General features: G+C 39.4%; 1 protein-coding gene across 1 annotated transcript; it reads right to left on the bottom strand.

Annotated features, from left to right (window-relative positions):
• Positions 1-506: 506 nt before the first annotated feature.
• LOC140244537 (acyl-coenzyme A thioesterase 9, mitochondrial-like) lies at positions 507-15,483 on the bottom strand. The gene is made up of 13 exons (XM_072324163.1): positions 15,356-15,483; positions 13,140-13,264; positions 11,980-12,025; positions 10,661-10,863; positions 9,829-9,915; positions 8,916-9,019; positions 8,310-8,386; positions 7,067-7,246; positions 5,688-5,778; positions 5,001-5,086; positions 3,846-3,933; positions 2,170-2,320; positions 507-1,646 (listed from the first exon to the last, which is right to left on the bottom strand). Exons 1-13 carry the CDS (start codon positions 15,373-15,375, stop codon positions 1,555-1,557), a joined length of 1,350 nt encoding a protein of 449 aa, XP_072180264.1. The 5' UTR covers positions 15,376-15,483; the 3' UTR covers positions 507-1,554.
• Positions 15,484-16,297: the final 814 nt, after the last annotated feature.

The following is a 16,297-nucleotide window of genomic DNA, read 5'->3' as shown; positions in this document are numbered from 1 at the left end:
CCACAGCAGTGCAGCGTGTGGCCTACTTTCTCGAGAAGGTAGTCAACGAGAATACGGGAGATCAAGTACATATTGTTCCAGATACCAGAGTTTCAGAACATGCCTTCCAGTTCATCAGCAATGAAAGCGGAGTTACCGGAGACACTGAACATGATGAAACCATAGAAACCTCAGAGGGTAGGCCTACAAAAGCTTCAGGGATCCACATTCACGATGATGAACTGCTTGGGTTGCAGGACAATTCAACATCCCTCAAAAATTTCACGAAGAAGCTCCTCTGCAACTGCAGCGGGAGAAGGAGCAAGGGTCTCCAAGAGACCTATGGTAAAACAAATTGATCAGAAAATCCTTTCATGTGTCATGGAAACCACCTTGGGAAAGTATGATGTACCAGCCAATGAAAAAAAACCAAAAAAAACGTCCCTGCGAGAGTGCAAAAATGCGATAAGACTTGCATTGCAGGCTGCTGTTCTACAAGAAGGACAAGTGATTACAATCTAGCTCACCCTAGGCCGATGGCATTTTTTTCTTCTCATCTGGTTTCTTAATACCTAATATTGGTATTTGTAACATGGTCAGCCCCACTCCTGTAGAGACAGATCTTATTGTATCATGCAAGGGTCTATAAGTTTTCAGCTTAAAACGTAACTTCTTTAGAAAATATTCATCATTATCTTAATAGTCATTATTCAATCGATAGCAATTCCATTTAACACCTCGCTTCTCTGACGCATATGCTACTTATAATAGCCGTTTATTGAATTTCTAGTCGTATACATGATTTAGTTAGATGGGGCCTATCAATCCATCCCATCAATTCGTCACCCCTTATCAGTGACACCTAAATAAACTAAAAGAACACGTTTTCTTCTTTTCTTCAATTCACGGTCAGTTATCACATGCTCTTTCAGTTTGAGTCAATATCATGGTGCAGCCTGATATGAATCGCATTGCGGTGTGTGCACGGGCGCCAACACAAGTAGAGATAATAATAAGAGATAATAATTTCACAATACTGAATGGGAGGGGAATATTTTGCTGTATTAGGGGTACACGGTCCAAACGCATGTGACGAAACGCATACGCAAAAAGTAGACGTTTATCAACGAGTTTCATTGGTAACGTGTGGTAAGTTTGATGTGATCAGCACTGTACCAGTCATTTATGCACAGTACCAGTCATTATTTATGCACAGTTCACGGAAGAATAAAAGTGCTAAGGCTGACAACTTTCTACCGTAAAATGCAACTTTACCAACATTTGAAAGATTGCAAGAGACATGCTTATCATTTGTAACTCCTTAAATTACAATGTTAACCAGTACTTGCCAATAAATAGTGCAGCAGTGCTTATGTTGATATACCCCCAGCATGATAATCACGAGTCAGTTTGAACCGACACTAGCAAAGCTTACCAGGACAATAGTTACTGCTGTTTCCAATAGTTTGCCCTGCAACCCACAGGTGCAAAGAAACACACATTGGTGCATTCATACACAGACACACAGGCTGGAATTGTTCTGTCAAGCTACTCAACAGACAGAGTTGTGGTGGTCTAGTCTAGATTTGGCTCAGTGGTGTCCGTCACTCCGTTGATTTGCTTGTACTCCAGAAACCTCCTCCGTCCGTCCAGGTAGAGCATGGATTCTGGAGGAAATATGATTTTCAGACATTTTTGTTTAACTGGATGCACAACTCAATGTGTAACACTGGACAATGTGCTGTCTATTTCTATATATTCTATCACACTGGCAATAATACCTGCCAAGTTTGTAGAAAATTTGACTGTGCATTTTCAAAACGACTATAAAAGCGTGAAAAATGGCTCTAATTTGGACCCAGCCTCAAAGTGGCCACCCCTGGGTCTGCCATGAACAAATATGAATGTACAATCACTAATGCACACTTAATCTACTCTGAGTATTTCTATCTAATTTAAGGTTTCTCGGTCCCCTGGGGGTCACCAAGTGGGGCATGGTGACTGGAGGTAAAAATATGCAAATGTTTATTCTATCATCCCAGAGAAAATACCTGCCATATTTGGTGAAAATTTGACCATGCATTTCCAAGAAGATGAAAACGTGAAAAAAAAAAAATATGGACCCCAGCTTCATCGATAATCTGCTAAACCGTGAACCTTAGAATTGATTACCATTTTAATTGATCTCACCTCCATATGTCTTTGGCCACACCTGCATGACGGGCCGGTCAGCGGCAATGGTGAAGTGGAACACGTTGGTCGTATCGCGCTGACCGGTCACGGGATCAACCACCTCCGCATGAACTCTGATCTGCATGTAGCATCCCTCTGTGTATGCAATCTTTGACAAAAAGCAACAACATCTGTATGTTTCCTATTCATGCTGTTTGTTATTGTATTTCATGTATATCACAGTGTTGTACAAGATCTTATGAAGGATTAGTCATAAGTCAATTGTTAATTGTTTGTTAAATGTTGGTGTAAACTTTTTTACTGGACAGGTGCTTTTTATTGCCCATGATTTTTTTATCATGGCTACTACTAAAACACTGATCAATTCAGTGCTTATTTACGTCGATGTAGGGCAATTTGTCAATCAGTTTGCAATGAAAACATCTCGACGGAAGAAAACCATGAATTTGAATAACAAAGCAGTACCCGCTGCATGCTATAAGGATTAGAACCAACACTAGCTTTCGGGCAAAAGCGCGGTGGTCTAGTGGAGATGACGCCTGTCCGGTGATCAGGAGGTCGTAGGTTCAAATCCTGCTCGAGTATGTACGCCCATGACTTTTTTTATCATGGCTACTACTAAAACACTGATCAATTCAGTGCTTATTTACGTCGATGTAGGGCAATTTGTCAATCAGTTGCAATGAAAACATCTCGACGGAAGAAAACCATGAATTTGAATAACAAAGCAGTACCCGCTGCATAGAACCAACACTAGCTTTCGGGCGAAAGCTCGGTGGTCTAGTGGAGATGACGCCTGTCCGGTGATCAGGAGGTCGTAGGTTCAAATCCTGCTCGAGTATGTACGCCCATGACTTTTTTTATCATGGCTACTACTAAAACACTGATCAATTCAGTGCTTATTTACGTCGATGTAGGGCAATTTGTCAATCAGTTGCAACTATAATGTATGTTGTTGTTGTTTTTCTTTCTTGTTATGCCAGTGAAAAGCAAATTTCTGTATTCATTTTTTAACAGACAATAAAGATCCTTGTATCCTTGTATCAGTATCTACCATGGTAAGCTATTGCAGGTTTTCATTATCATCATGGGAAAAAGTTATCACTATGAAGGATTCCCACCTTTTCATGTCCTCACTCAACACACAGTCTGGTGAAATAAAATGTCTGCATGTTTTCTTGTTTCCGTATTTAGGATATATTGTCGTACTAAATCAATTTCCCTTACCTTTACTTTCTATGCCATACATCTGAATTTGACCTGAATTTTCTTTTGAACAGCTTAACATAGGTACCAAAATACTCTGGATCATACATAGTACTGATAAGAATGTGGTTATCTCCCCAGGGACATAACTATACATGTAGATGTCATAAGTATGAAGCACTAAAGCTTGCAAGAATAGGGATTTATCATATGTGACTGTATTAATGCAAACAGTCGAGAGGAATTCATTCTTCCAGAAAAAAAAAAGGAGACCAACATTTTACTTGTGATCATGAGACCTAATGTAGACTTGACACAAATGACGCTCTACAAATTCCTGCCACTGTATCCAGACGAAATGAGAAAAGCACAGACACACACACAGTAGCTTTTAACTTCACTTCTTTCCAAGGACACCAACATACATCTGTACCACTGGAAGTTGAACGTCTGGGATAAAGACTAACCTCTGACAGGAAGAAGAGGAATGAGCCAACTTCAACTGGTTTTCGGAACAAGATGTCATCGATGGCCTTCATGTGGATTCTACAGTGACTGTGAAAAGATAATGAGACTCAAGCTGTAAGTAACATGTATCTGAGTGTCTGAACTCAGTGAGATTCATTTAGTAAATTGACTCTGTATCCAACATTTCTTTTTAAGTGCCTGCTGCACTGTACACTCCTTTGTCTTGAAATTTGAAGCATGTAACATGAAAGTTATGTCAAAGCATGGCACCACTGTATGACAACATTATTACCTATGAAGTACAGTTTTTTTCCTTCATTGGTTCTGTTTCACTGGAATTGAACCACACTCGCAAAAAAAGAAAAAGAAAAAAAAAGCTTGGCGGAGGTTGTTCAAATAGTGCTGATAAAATGCAATTAATAGAATGAAAATGAAGCATGAAATGTTCACGTTGTTTGATCAATTTGGTCTTTCCCACAGCAACTGTCTATAAATTACTCGACTGACATTTTAACTGCACACACACTACTGCAAGAGCACCTATGTGGAATCTGAGAATACAATTTCATCTCAGTTTTTTGCCCCAGTCACATATAAACACGGATGCTCAAGGATCTACACGGTGATCTGGGAAAATCCGGGGACGTCTGGGGAGATCCAGGGAGATCCAGGATTTATACACACAGTATCAACACGGCAGCTACACGGATAAGGCCGGAAGAGCGCGGTGTCTACACGGACAAACACGGCATCTGCACGGATCAACACGGCAGCTACACGGCATCTACACGGCAGCCACACAGACCACCCCGGATTGCTCTGCCCACACGGCATTCCCTGGATGACGCCGGATGTTTTTGACTTCCAAAAGTTGCCATGTTGGCCTCCCGGTGTCAACACGGATCTCTCCCCGGATCAGATCCGGGGTGGTCCGGGGTGATCCGGGATGTCTATGTGACTGGGGCATAAGGAGATGAGAAATAAGGGAGAGGAAGGAATGAAAAGGAGGAGGAAGAAAAAAGGAAATGGGGAGAATGAGAAGGGAAAGAGGAGGAGAGAATGAGAAAGAGGAGAGTATAATGGGGATGTGATGTGTGTGTGGGGGGGGGGGGGGAAATATGGAAGGTTAGGAGAAAGAAGATGACAGGTCTTACCAGTGAAGAACTGCATTGGCAAAACTCAGCTCAAGAGCCTGTCTCATCAAGAATCCTCCAAAGATCTTGTTGTACAAATTCCGCTCCTTTTAACAAAACAAGGGAGGCAAGCATTACATAGATATTAGATACCTACAAGGTTTCATCAAAATATTTTAAGATTACAACATCCTGGACATAATAATCATCTTCCCTTCTAATGTGATGATGATATAAAAGACACCTTGTGGATAAGCGATGAACAAAACTTGAATTGCGCAAGATATCAACCACAAATGAACCCACGATTTGGAAAAAAAATAGGGAGGAACTTTAACTACCAGTATATGACCTATCAAGCATTACATAATTACTGCTGAATGCAGGGCCTCGAAGCGGCTGGAAATCTTGCACGCAACTCTCAGTCTTGTGTTAAAGAACAAGCTTACAAATATGAAAATAAATGTGCAATCAACATGAGAATGAATATATAATCAAGATTACATATTTCTCCTCCCCAAAAGGCTAATTATAGATGACACACATGGAGGGACTATCATAGCATGCAATTCCTGTTTTGAAATCTTGCAAGGATAACAAGAAATGAGTCTTTCAAGCTTTTAATGTCTGGCCATTTTGACAGCCATCAAACTATATACAAATGTACAGCCATATTACCACTTGTCTCTTGGAGACAAACACTAGTACCTGTGGAAAGCAAATGATGACGTTCTTGAGCTTTGTGTCTTCCATCCACACAGCATCATCGGGCTTAACACGCTGGGAAAATGTGGATGACCTGACCAATCAAAATCATCAAATCCATAGCTGAGTAAACATTTTAGTCACAAATGGTGCAGAAGTTAAGATAAATTCCATGGCATAGAGCTTATCCATGAGCTGACAAAAAAAATAGGCACATTTTTCGGTAACTATGATCTCCTCTCCCACTGATGATTTCTGCCAAGTTTGGTCAAAATCACGCCCCAGTTTTCAAGAAGATTGAAATATACAAAATTATACAAGTGAGCAAATTTGGGGTATCTGAGCCAATCCTTGGGGTCCCATCATGGGGCATCACAACCATTTGGACAAACTATGATCCCCTCTCCACCACCAGAGACTCCAACCCAAAGCACCTTCTGATCTGGAGATTCTCCCGCCTGAAACCCCTAGCAAACGGGAGACTCCAAGTTGATGTGTGCGAAGTTCCTAGGGTCTACATGCTCCCTGGTGCTATCTAAGGCTTATTTTTTCAACATACAATAGCAATAAGTAAGAAATCCCTTCCAACGGGAGACACAGAGCCAGGGCGGGAGAAATTAAATCTCAAGCGGGAGAACGGGAGATTTTGCAAAAATGGGTTTTCGGCGGGAGATCTCCCGTCGAAAACGGGAGATTTGGAGTCTCTGCACCACTGATAATGCCCCCCATGTTAGGTCTTCAGTTTTCCAGTAGATTGAAATGTGAAGAAGTTTATAAATACACTTGCATGACAGATGACAAAGTAATGCAGAAAACACTCCAAATGGTCATAACAGCTCACATAAAAGACGGTCATAACAGCTCACATAAAGCTGGTCATTCAGCTCAGGTGTGCACACAAAACTACACAAGCAAGATCTTTAATACAGCAGGAATTTTTCCATATGAGGAAAAAGAAATAAACCATCTTGATGTCTACCACATCAGGTACAGTTTGGCCGCCATTATCCAGCTCTATCTTACCTCAACTTCTCTATTTTTTGGATGCCTCCACGCATTGAAGACCAAGAAAAAAAAATAATTTCAACACACGATTAAAACTCCTCCAAAACTGATATAATTTACTTAATATGACATTTCCTACAGAAACATGTTTTAAATCTGACAGTAAAATGTTTCAATTTTGTGACTACGATTTCAAGTAGACTTGCATAAATTTCACTACTGTTGCAGTGTACACTACCTATAGATTGTACGTAGCTGCCACTGGGTTGGCAGCCTACTTAGTGCGCTGTACTCATACACACATAAACACTGTTTTCCCCATATTTGGCTAAATCACTTAACTTGACATGGCTCGAATAACGCCAGTCAAACTGTACCTGGAACGCAGAGACTCCACAAATATGCGGTGGATAATCTGCCTCTCCTCAGCTGTGGGGGCGCTCTTTAGGAGGGAGACTTGATCCCGCTCCTGCCTGTCACGCTTGCGGTTGTTCCCAGCCTCCATCTCATCCTGCTCCTCGGGTGTCTCGGTGAGCAGCGGATTCACGAAAGCCGCCCTGGAGGGTGCCACATCAGCAATTAACCAATTGAGCATGATTTGATTTTGCTATAACACGCATTTTCCATACACACCTGCACAAGTATACTCGGGACTAGTCTTAAACAGGTTAATAATGTGTTAGTGCTGCTATAACTTGGTAGGATCTACGTGGACATGTACTGGGCTCTTGTGCCATGCAGGCAAAAACTTAATTTGCTAATCATCAGAGAATAGAATATGACTCACATAAAATTATGTTTCCACCTCCTTTCTAGTAAAGTTTAATGAATACTAAATTTCCACAAGTGCGGAAAAGAGAGAATTTGGCTGTATGGAGATGAAAAAAAAAAATCCTAATCTGGCTATATGAAACCGGAATGTGGTAGGGTCTATGCCATGATGACTCACAAGTATTAATACTTTCAAGTTTGAGTTCACATTTATTTTTTTACTATCTGTATCAAACATAATCAATAGTACATACATACATGTTGGCCTACAATGTAAATAGAAGGAAAGAGATGTTAACATAAATAATCGAAAAGACAGGGTAAATCATACTTTTGATGAGAATTAAAAGAAGTGAAACATTTGAGTGATAAATAATTTGGGGGATGGAGATGGGAGGACCCACAAAAAGTGAGGCTCTAAGATATCTAATACACTTTGGTTGGCATGACAGGAATGCCTCCAAATTAGACCATCATTGACAGAAACTTCATCTATACAAATGTACTCATGCCATCAGATATGATACCCAGCAATAAACACCTCGCTCCCAGTGGTGTTTTTTTAGCATTTTCAGGAACATATATTGCAGACCATCTAATATTATGGTATCCTAGTTGTATATGTATGCATGCATAATCGTCGCTATGGGTGACAAGACCTCGTATCTCAAATTTTGGTGAAAATGACTTTTTTGGATTAATGGTCTAATAATAATTTTGAAAATAACTTTCGTGGTCAAAGTAGCACATTGATTACGAGGATAGTATCCATAAAAACACCCAGCAATCATGATATCCCAAGCAGCCGCAGTTTGCACTGACAGACTTTCTACTCATGCTCACACTTACGATTTGTTGAGAGGGTCTCTTGAGACGTTGACAATTTTGGCTTCCAAGATCTTGTCATACGAATTGCTCTCCTTTACCTGGATCAACAGAAAAAGATTGAGTCATATGAACATGTTTGATCTATAATGAACACATGCATAAAAAACATATACAATTAACTTTGATAGGGTACTTGAAACTTCCATAGTTTACACATTGCTGTCTGAAAATATAGCCTGAAATTTGTATCTATCATGGTATAATGGGCAAATGTAAAAAACACAAAAACATTATTTAAATGAATGAACGTCAATTGAAGATATAGATGTGGCTGCTATTTATATCATTGTCTTGTTATACCATGAGAAACTCAAATTTTCATGGCTCTCTTACTATATGTCAATTTTTGATGAAACTTACACCATTTTGTCTGTCTGATTTCACTGATTTACATCAAAGGCAACTGGAACAAGGTGCAAAATCTGAACATTAATCACAAGTGTTACCCCGTTGGGGATGAGTCCCGAGAATGCTCGGGCAAGTGTCTATGGGAAATGCGTGTTATAGCAAAATCAACTCGTCCCCAATGGGTTAATGAAATCTCAAGGAAAGTGTACAAAGTTTCACCTGTTCAAGGTTCATTGTGACTTCAATGGAAGTCCTCCCGACCCAAGACACGTGACCCGAGAGACGCAAGTCCCTATCTGGCTTGATGTCATTTGAACACAAATCTGAAAATCAACATATATACGCACATATAGTCATCAAAGATGTGGAAACAAAATTCTTTGCTTTGTCTTTTTTTTTCCAACAATTCAATTTTTCTCCCTTTGAGGTATCAAAAATACACTGTGACATCCATTGCAATTTATCATTGTAGTTTCTATCATAATACACTAATCGACACTCAGTTTTCTACATTTATGTGTCACTATACATTTCCTTACGCTTCTTTTGTTCATACACAGTGTACACAAACCACATGTGTCTGTTTCTTACAGGTAGCAACCTTCATTTGAGACAAATCAGTACTGTACAGTTTGTATGATCATATTACAAAATCAAAATCTACATTTAAATTGAATCATGAGCTTGATTAATTGCTTACCACTGTCCAATGACAGCTGGAAATTATGTTCTCAAAGAAGTTACAACTTTATAGAAACGGTAATTCACCAAGTTCATACATTTTTTAATCTAATTTTGTATGTAAACTAGTAAGCATGATTTGATGTGTAATGTGCATTTTATATATTTTATTATTTGATATGTTGCAACACTTTACAATACCATTATGGACAGCCAATAAGAGTACAAACACTTGGTCTTCATTAAGTTTTGAGGGCATTTTATCTGTTGAGGAAGTTGCTGTTTTTCCAAATCCCAGATAAAGGGAACTCATGCTGCATATGCAATCAACAAATGTAGTGACTTTTAAGAGAACACTTTTCTCTTTCAAAGTAGAGCTGGGGTGTAACTACTGAAATCAGTTATTCTGGGATAAAATCTCAGATCTGAGTACCTAATTGCTGGTTCTTACCTATCCTGTCGACGAGACCGGTTACAATGACGAGTGGGGAGACCTTGACGTCCCTGCTGGGTTTGGTATGCAGGTAACACAGCCAAACTTGTGTCAACACAGAGCACAGTATGCAACAACAAGGACAACAAAAGGAGAATGGTAGAGGAATATTGGGAAGATGTTCAGGCAGACTGTCATAGAGAAGAAAATATAAATTTCTCCACAGTGCATGGTATCATCAGGGAGGTGTTATAGATGGAGTGGCAAATTTCCGTAATTCACGCAAACACATGATTGGGTTTCACAGCATTATAATGGAATTTCTGACATTGCTCTATGTTTTGAAGTCATGCTCAGCACCACACTAGTGCCAAGACAAACTTTGGAAAAGAACACATTTCACATTTTGCTAAATTACAAGAGCTCTGTATTCCAACGTAAAATAGTTTAGAACAGTTCGAACTAAATGGACTTCAAAGGAGACCAGAATTTCTTTCTCCATTCCATCAGTCTATAACACCTCCCTGGTTTTATTTTTTTTTTCTTTTTTCTTTTTTGGCATTATACACTGGAATACATAAATATAGCGGGTTTGGGGGTTTTTTACCCAGGAAGTGGCACCAGAAAATTGCAGTTAAGCTCTTTTTGTTTTCGCTTGTAAGCCGATTAGATTATTTTTGTTTGTGAGCTGATGAAATGGCAGCAGCAAAGTGTGGGTAAGGCCTATTGTTTTTGTTTTGTTTTTTATTTTTTGCTTGTCAGCTGATGTCAGCAGAAATATAAACTGGGCCCTCCCACTTTTAAAAATGCAGCACCAGTCTTGTTGATTTTTCCCAGTCATCACTCTTACCACCAAACATATCAATGTCCTCCAGAATCCTGCCAATGCGAATACCATTGTACATGTTGATGTACTTCTCCCTGTACTGGGGGTCCGAGAGGGGAATCATGACCTCATCGTAACTGTCGGCCATTTTCCGCGGTTCCAGCTCTGACTGGTCCCTTGCCAGGAGGCTGGTGAGTTGTGAGCGGTCGTTCTTCTCTCCTGTCAGACTTGAAAAGGAAAATTTGAAAACTGAGGCTGAAGATTACGCTGGGGATGGTGAAAGCAAGCCCTGGATCAGACTACTTGATATAGCATTGCTCCTGTATCTCACAGAAAGCTGCATCAAAGGAATTTTAGTTTAGCACACAGTTAGTCCCTGATATGATTTAAGTGCAATTTCACATCTTAGACTATAATAAACAGAAATGAATACACTTAACAGAATGATTGAAGTTTAATCAATAATAAAATATTCAAAAATAAGAAGTTATAAAAAGTTATGGGAATTTAAAGCTTCACATGCTTTCACAAATTAATGATATTGACACAATGGAAATTGGCCGAGGTAATGATGTCATGGACTAAGAACTCTCTGATTGGTTTGTGAACATGACATCATCGATATCATACTTTTGGTCAATGCTCTAGCAAGTAAAACATAATTCCCCATTGAAAGTCATCACTGTAATTTTACAAAAACTTGAATGACAACAAATACATTTTCTCCTGATTTCAGGTTTAAAAGGATATTTAGTGATAGATTTCTGTGTAGATCCATGAAAGATCAGTAGAGCATGACATAATCACTTCACTAAAATTGCATATGTGATTCAATGAATTGCATATGTGATTCAATGAGTTTCATACCAATTTTCAATTTTGACAAAACATTCTATGTGATTTCACTCTATTCATTGAAGCTAACTTGGACATGGTGTAGGATTGGATCTTGATATATAAAGAGCCTTACATAAAACTCATACTCATCTGGCAAATATATTTAACAACTAACAAAATTTCTGTATGATTTCATTTTTTTTTTCAATTTTATTTTTATTTATTTACTTATTTTACTTTTTTTATTTTATTTATTTATTATTATTAATATATATGGTTTTTTTTTATTTCATTTATTTATTATCATTAATATATATGTGTTGTTGTTTTTTTTGGGGGGTGGGTTATATTACAAAGATGACACATACAGCTGAACCCCCCCCCCCCCATAAAAAAACACAACAGCAACCAAAAACGAATGGCAAACAAAACCAAACATTCATCTCTAATTCTGCATTGTTCAAACACACGTATTTGGAGGTAGCATGCTATTATATTCTACTTACTTCCACAACTTCTGAGCTCCTGTTAACTCTTCCATTTTATTTTTCACTGAAAGAACAAAAAAACAAAGCACATTATGCCTTACCCTCTTACCAAATCCAAAATGTACTGCAGATCAGTTACTGCAACTGCATTCATGAAATCATATCTGAGTCAACATGACAATAGACTGTTTCTGTAATGTATTACAATTTATGGCCGTTTCCTATCCTGCAGCCCAGTAAAGAAAGCATTTCATTCACCTGCTCCTTCCCATTGAAAGTTCCTAGGCAGGAATTCACTTAGTTGTTGCTAGGTAGGGCAAGCCTAGAGCAAGTTTTGTGGTCATTAAGGGCAACTTTTGTGAACAGAGCATGCATATAGCTTGAATACATTACAGAACCGATCTACTGGCATATATTTTGTGGTGGTGACAGTGTTTAAGCAAATGATTCAGACTGGAATATATTTCTTTCCTTGTGTTAAATAAGAACATCAATATCACACATTTACAAATTTGATGAATAAGAGAAAAAATACCTCAGGTCAACAAAAAATAAATATATAAAAATCATTTATCCGAGAAAATCCATGGGTGAGTTAAAGATGAAAGAGTCAAAATCATCAAAACGGAATAGCTGGTTAACTGCATATGCAAGTCAAGTTTAAATATTAAATTCAATAAACATGTGTGCATCCATAAATCTGGCTAATAAGGGGGTCACAAAGGTCGTAGCTGTTTATTAATTACAGAACATTCTGTTGGGTGGGGTGTAGGGAAGGAGGGAAATTCTACAATAGAAATCAGTTCAATAGCAGCTTGGCATTTCCATCTATGAAATTACATACTGACTTTTGGCAATGACAGGTAAGTTACAAAAGTGGTTTGTGCTTTCAGCTGACAGAGTCTGATAGATGATTTAATAACTGGATTGAAAGAAAATATACAAAATATATTTCCTTCACTTCTGCTTGTTTATTGGGGGGGGGGTGGTTGAGGGGCTGGGGTTGGATCTTACTTCACAAATACACTAAAATATGGCAAAACACTTGAGATTTAGCCCAGAGGAAACTGCAGTGGCATGCAAAACAGTGCAACAAGTTTAGACAAATTTTATTCAAGCTCCAACATGCTGCATTTGTAGTAATTGGTTTATATGAGAGTCAGGAACACTAATCTTACTCTCTGTGATGGTAAGTGGTTGAAGGCCCGGCTTTGTGAAGGTGATCAGTCGCCTCATATGTTGATGAAACTTGCAATGGTTACTTAGATGTGGGTTGCCTAGCAACCTTGGTAAGACACCATACCTAGAACAGAAGAATAGAGATTAACAAAAGAAAATATTACTCAATCAGAACAACTTGTCATTTGCTTGCACCCGATTGTGAAGACTCAAATTCAAAAGCTGCTAGGCCAGTCATCTGAACTATCTATTCATGTAGACCTGCCAGAGTACCACATGTGGTGGATCTGTTTATCATAGTATCACATTCTTGCTGTTCTAAAACAATAAATAAATAAATAAATAAAAAAAAAATCACTGACAACTTGGATTCTGAATGGGAAAAGAAAAAGAGGGGGGGGGGTCATATCATTCACACTGCAAGCCTCTTGAAATGACTTTCATCATTTCAAAAAATTTGCTCTCCACAGGAATTCTCACCAGTTGTCATTGCAACCACCAACATTACAACAACTACTAACTTGTTACAGTGGTAGAATACGCGACTCTCAATCTACAGTTAGGGCTAGGCCTACTCGTGAAAGAAGACAAAGCTCTCAGTGGGTGTAGCTGCAGACACAGCATACTCAGGAAATGAGTTCCAGGATCTCACTATCCTATTTGAATAGCGATCACGATGACTGACCAGCGACCCCAACACGTTTGTGTGTTAAAATTAGCAATGTTCACTGGTACTATATGTACTAGATCTATATCTAACTTATAATAGGATAAGTACTAATAGAAATTCAGGGCTGCACAGTAACCATTTTTTTTTTTCTACTGGTCTGACCTGTCTGTTGAACCAGTAGGTACCCATTTTTTCAATTTTTGACTGGTCCATTCCTGAAAAAGTTACTGGTCCTACAGTGATTTTTTACTGGTCAGGGTCCGTTGGACCAGTGCCAGTGTTGCAGTGTTGGAAACTAATTACAATGTGTATTTCTTGTGAAACAGTGTTATTTTTTTTCTTATTTACATGAGAGTCTATCTAACATTAGGTCTAGATCTAGTTAGATACACACTAGACTAGTTAGGATGTAGAGTTTCTAGAGTAGGGCCTATCTATTTCTAAACATTAGATGTCTGAATTTTATAGGTTTCAGATCTAAAGTTCAGTGCTCATAAATTAATACTAAATTAGGCCTACATAGACTTTGTAATTGTAGACCTAGGTCCTGGACCTATATAGTGTAAAAACTGTAGCAGCAGTAGGTCCTACTCCTCACTAAGCTGTCCTAGGGCCGGGCACTGCCACTGGCCACTGCACTGTCGCGAGATAGCCCTGGACTAACCCCAGGCCCAGGCCCAGGGAGCTCTTTCACACAGCAGTTTACTGTAGCTGTGTGGGAGCGCTTCACGTTTCTTCTTTTTCTTGGCGGTAGCTCAAATAGTCTGCTTCCTTCAACCTTGAAGATTCTTGCAGAACTTGGGCTGGTCGCAATTAGCCCTGGACTAACCACACCAGCCACCCCAACAATTTGCAACATGTACAGCGCCCCGTGCTGGGGACACGTGGGGTTAGCCCTGGACTAACTGCGACCAGCCCCAACACGCAGTGTTGGGCTCCCACAGTGTGTAACTGTGTACACGGAGCGTCCCGGGGTTAGCCCTGGACCTAACAGCAGTAAATTTAGCAATCCAATACTATCATAGACTAGTTGAATCTAGTAGTAGACTAGTTCTAACGTTCCACGTTAATTAAATTTAGGCCTATAGATTCTTGATTTCTATATCTATTCGTTAACGTTAACGTTAACTGTTTAAAACAAGAGGTCTAACGGTTATATACCCTAGATCTAACCGTTTAAAATCTTTACCTAACACAAGTTACATTGGTCACTTAAATTAATTAAGTTAATAGGGTCTAGATTCTAAACTAATTTGCTTTCTAACGTTAGAGGTTCTAGACGATGATAACAACACGTCGATATATGTGGCATGTAAGAGATGAGAAAAACTAAAAAATAATGCAATGTGTCTAAATTTACATGAATTGGCCGTTTTTCCGTGGCATAACTTAATATAAAGAATGATTGGGAAAAATGCCACAAAATAACTCATTAATTTTTAACATGTGGGACTACACATGTCTTCGTCTGCTCGACGCAACATTTGCGCACTGGATGGCGTTTTTCGCAATGGGTTCAACTTCAAGCACCACGCATTTACTTACCAAATACGATTGAGAGACATTGTAGAAGTGCCTGTGAGTAGAGTAACTTCAAAAAGTGTCTACAACATGTGATTTTTTTTTTTCCGGAATATTGCCATGTATCAGACCCTATCGCACAGGTCATCACGGTCATAGCGCTAACAAAAATCACAGATAGCCAACCGCATGCGCAGTTGGCAGGGAAAGGGACGATACCACAGCGATAGCGCGCTAGCGATCACCACTTGGAACGTTGCAGCCGACACCGATTCTGTCGAGTTCAGTGGTGGCAGCCGACCACTAAACTAAAAGTCAGTGCAGCTTTCTTGTTTTTGTTTGTTTTGTTTGGTTGGTTGGTTGTTGTTTTTCCATCAACGTTAGTCAGCGCTGACAATTTCAGCAAAATCCTTGGTTTTGATTGGCTGAGATGCGCTGGTCACTGACTGTTACTATGGTGATTGTCAGCGCTGACTTACGTTGATGAAACACCCCCAGGGGACCGTTTCATGAAAGTTGTCAACCCCGACAAGATGTCAGTCTCCGACAGTTACCATAGTAACAGTCAGTGAGCAGAGCTTCACTGCCAATCAAAACCAAGCATTTTACTGAAACTGTCAGAGGCTGACAACTTGTCAGGGCCGACAACTTTCATGAAACAGTCCCCAGGGGGGCGTTTCATCAACGAGTTCGTCGGAGATTTCACCGACAAATTTGCTATCAGCCAATCAGACCAAGGATTTCATTAGCTTTTAACAGTTGTCAGTGTAAATCCTTGCGTCTGATTGGCTGATAGCAAAGTCGTCGGTGAAAACCTCCGACGAACTCGTTGATGAAACGCCCCCCCTGATCACACATTTGCCTTGCGAAATCGCTGACGACTTGGATTTTAAAGTATGGGAGGCGGGATCAATGGGGTGTTGTACATGGCTGCAATATTTTTATTTCTTGTGACGAAACGACAAA

Source organism: Diadema setosum, chromosome 21 (assembly GCF_964275005.1).
Source record: "Diadema setosum chromosome 21, eeDiaSeto1, whole genome shotgun sequence".
Classification (NCBI taxonomy): domain Eukaryota; kingdom Metazoa; phylum Echinodermata; class Echinoidea; order Diadematoida; family Diadematidae; genus Diadema; species Diadema setosum.
The sequence above is the reverse complement of the archived record's forward strand: the minus strand, read 5'-3'. Positions and strand labels throughout refer to the sequence as shown.